The following is a 3,675-nucleotide window of genomic DNA, read 5'->3' as shown; positions in this document are numbered from 1 at the left end:
CACTCCCCCTGGAATGTTGTGGGTGATTTGCTTCCAGGAACTCAGCAAATCCCAGCTTTGGGCTGGGATCCATACGGGACAGGGCGAATTCCTGCCGGGGAAGGAGAATTCCTCTCGGGGAGGAGCCGAGGGCTGGGGGATAAGGACAATCCCATAAATCCCAGCTGACCAAGGCTTTAACGTCAACTCCCAGCAGCAGATCCCGAGCAGGTCGAGGTGTAGCTGGAAAAATGAACCCAGGGATGTGGGAGCAGGAGCAGGGAGCAGCTCGGGCGTGGCACGAGAGGCTGCAGCGATCCCGGGGATATTTTTACCCCTATCCCAGTTCCTCTCCTCTCCCAGGTCTATATTTAGCAGCCTGGAGCTGCTGGCATTCCTGTAGGAAGCGAGAGCTGGGGGAAGGACTGGGATTTGTGGAGCTGCTGATTCCCTGCAAAGCATCCTCAGCTTTTTGGGGTGGTGGGGAAGGGAGATGGAGAGACCACCTCTCATTTTCCTCATTCGTCTTTCCCATTCCCTGCCTCTTTCCTGATCCAGAATTGATCCTGATCATGGATCGGCTGGGTGGGGGGGTTGGCAGAGCGGGAATTGCTCAGCCCAGCGATCCCATTGGGATTCCTTCCCTCCCAGTCCTGATTATCCCATTCCAGTCCCTGCCAGGCTGGGACTCTGTCACCAGGGCAGGACCTGGAATTCTCTTCTTTCATCCAGCCATCCCTAAATCTCCTTCGGAGCCCAGAGCATCCCCGGTGCCACCTCTTTATTGCATCCAAGCACGTTCCTGCAGTGCTGGGAAAACATTCCAGTGTCTGAGGCTGGAGCGGAGGTGTCTAAACCCTCCCTCCTCCCTCCCCACCTCCGGCAAAGCCCCCCAGCCCTGACTCCTCCAGCCTCGGCAATCCGCGGTGTGGAAGGTGAGCGCTGGGCGGGGGAATTCCCGGGATTGAGGTGAATTCCCGGGATTTTCAGGGGATCCAGCCGCTGCAGGGTGCCGTGGCCTGGCAGGAGCCCAAGCCGAGTTTTTTCCGTCGCTGACGGATAATCTGCTGAGCTTTCAGATGCAGGGAGCCGCCGTTGTCCTGGAGACGGGAATGCCGCATCAGTCTGGAATGCTGCCGTCACCCTTGGGTGGTGCTGATGGGCCTGGGGGGCTCTGGGGACACCCAGGAGGAAGGGGCCGAGCTGCTCCAGGGGTCCGGGATGTGCGGGAAAGAGCCGCTCCCTGTGGGATAAAACATCCCCGGGAAGTTTTGGGACCTGTTGGGTACCAAGGGGTGACTGCGCTCTTCAGATGGGCTTGGGGAGGTGATGGCAGCGTTAAACCCAGGGCTGTTCATGGAAAATCCCCTGGCAGGGAGCTGGGAGTGCCCAGAGGGTGAGGGATGCAGGAGGAGCATCTCCACATTCCTGGGATTGGGAAGAGGAGAGGGACAGACCCCAAGTCCCTCAGGCCTGGGGCTGGAAGGGCAGAGCTGTGGCTGATTTGGGGAGGGATGATGATGTCCCATCCCTGGAAGTGTCCATGACCAGCTTGGACAGGGCCTGGAGCAACCTGGGAGAGGGGAAGGTGTCCCTGCCTGGGATGAGATGATTCCAAGGTCCCTCCAACCCAAACCAGTCTGGGATTTCCGTGTCTGTAAATCCAGGGAGCGCTGGATCCGTGCTGGATCCATGCAGGGCAGGAGGAATTGCAGCAGGGCTGGAACCCAAACCCTGCACAGGCAGCGCTTCCAGCCTTGATCCCATCAAGCCTTGATCCCATCCCTGCAGAGCCTGGGAAGAGCCAGAGCAGGAAGGTGAAGCTGCATCCAGGGAGAGCTCCCATGGCTCAGCCCCAACCTGCTCGCCCCGTGCCCCTGGGGCGTTTTCTTCCTTTCAGGGTTTTATTGCTTTAATCAGATCTTTAATCACATCTAATCGCGGTTAAGGCGATTCTGACGCCCAGCAGGACGAGTCAGCGGGAGCCTGGGATGGAGCTGGGATGGAGATGGGAGCTGGGATGGAACTGGGATGGAGCTGGGATGGAGCTGGGATGGAGCTGGGATGGAGCTGGGATCAAGCTGGGATCAAGCTGGGATGGAACTGGGATCAAGCTGGGACGGAACTGGGAGCTGGGATCGAGCTGGGATCAAGCTGGGATGGAACTGGGAGCTTGGAGCATCTCCTGGGGCTGGAATTTGGGGGGGATTCCCCTGCCCCTGGGTCCCCACTCTGCACTTTGCTGCTGCCTCGGGAAGTCTTTGTTCGGGTCAGGATGGTGCCAACCCCAAAGAGCTGGAGCTGTGGGGTGGAAATCTGGGTCAGGATGGTGCCAACCCCAAAGAGCTGGAGCTGTGGGGTGGAAATCTGGGTCAGGATGGTGCCAACCCCAAAAGCAGCAGCTGTGGGGTGGAAATTTGGGTCAGGACACTGCCAACCCCAAAGAGCTGGAGCTGTGGGGTGGAAATTTGGGTCGGGACGGTGCCAACCCCAAAGAGCTGGAGCTGTGGGGTGGAAATTCGGGTCAGGATGGTGCCAACCCCAAAGAGCTGGAGCTGTGGGGTGGAAATTTGGCTCAGGATGGTGCCAACCCCAAGAGCAGCAGCTGTGGGGTGGAAATTCGGGTCAGGATGGTGCCAACCCCAAAGAGCTGGAGCTGTGGGGCTGGGGGCCCATCCCAGTGCTGCCCAGCCCTCTGAGCCCGCTGGCCCTTTCCCCGCAGGGCTCTGCCACCCCTGGCAGCGTGAGGGAAGATGAACAAGATGAAAAACTTCAAGAGGAGGTTCTCCCTCTCGGTGCCGCGCACGGAGACCATCGAGGAGTCGCTGACGGAGTTCACTGAGCAGTTCAACCAGCTCAACAACCAGAGGAACGAAGGTGAGGAGCCCCTGGGTCCCTGGGGTGGCTCAGGGCCATCTGGGGTGGGTGAAAACCTCTCCCCAGCCGTTCTCGGGGTGTGTGGAAAGCGTTTGTTCCTTGTTGCGTGTTGCTTTCCCCGTTCTCTGCCCCTGGGGGTGGATAACACCTCCTCATTAAAGCTGAGGAGAGATTTATCCTCGCCCGAGGAAAGCCTGATGGGAGGGAAAGGAATTTGCAGAAAAAGGGGAGCTGTGGTTAAGGTGGAGAGGGGGAACATGTGGGATCTCCTCCTGCCTCCCCAAAAGAGGGGGGTGACCCCTCGGGGGGCTCCAGGACGTTCCCCCAAGCCAAAGGGGCTCTTCTCTGTCCCAGACCAGCCTTTGCTCCTCTCTGCCGGTTGGTTTTCAGCATCCCAGGGAGACTGAGGGTTAAAGGCCTGCCCGAGCCCCCGGAGCAGGTTGGGGCAGCTCCGGGCTGGGAGCAGCCCAGCCGAGCCGGCCGTGCTCGGGCAAGCCGGGCTGGGTCGGGCTGGGCTCATCCCGGGGTGAACCGCGGCCGTCCCGCCGTGCCTCCTGCCGGAGTGTGAGACACCGAGTGTGCACCATTGCTCCTGGGCTCTGATTTACACACTCACACCCTGATTTACACACTCACACCCTGATTTACACACTCACACTCTGATTTACACACTCACACCCTGATTTACACACTCACACAATGATTTACACACTCACACAATGATTTACACACTCACACCTTGATTTACACACTCACACTCTGATTTACACACTCACACTCTGATTTACACACTCACACACTGATTTACACACTCACACC

The 3,675-nt window shown here is 58.9% G+C and overlaps 1 protein-coding gene across 1 annotated transcript in view; it reads left to right on the top strand.

The window, feature by feature from the left end:
- Nucleotides 1–2,727: 2,727 nt before the first annotated feature.
- CDK18 (cyclin dependent kinase 18) overlaps nucleotides 2,728–3,675 on the top strand; it is a 14,359-nt gene continuing 13,411 nt past the window's right edge. The window contains exon 1 of the mRNA XM_015650908.3: nucleotides 2,728–2,856. Coding sequence (XP_015506394.1) covers nucleotides 2,733–2,856 — 124 coding nt within the window. The 5' untranslated portion in view covers nucleotides 2,728–2,732. The remainder of the gene's footprint in view (nucleotides 2,857–3,675) is intronic.

The sequence above is a fragment of the Parus major genome, chromosome 26 (genome assembly GCF_001522545.3).
Source record: "Parus major isolate Abel chromosome 26, Parus_major1.1, whole genome shotgun sequence".
NCBI lineage: Eukaryota > Metazoa > Chordata > Aves > Passeriformes > Paridae > Parus > Parus major.
Note: the sequence above shows the minus strand (reverse complement) of the source record. Positions and strands in the feature narration are given on the sequence as shown.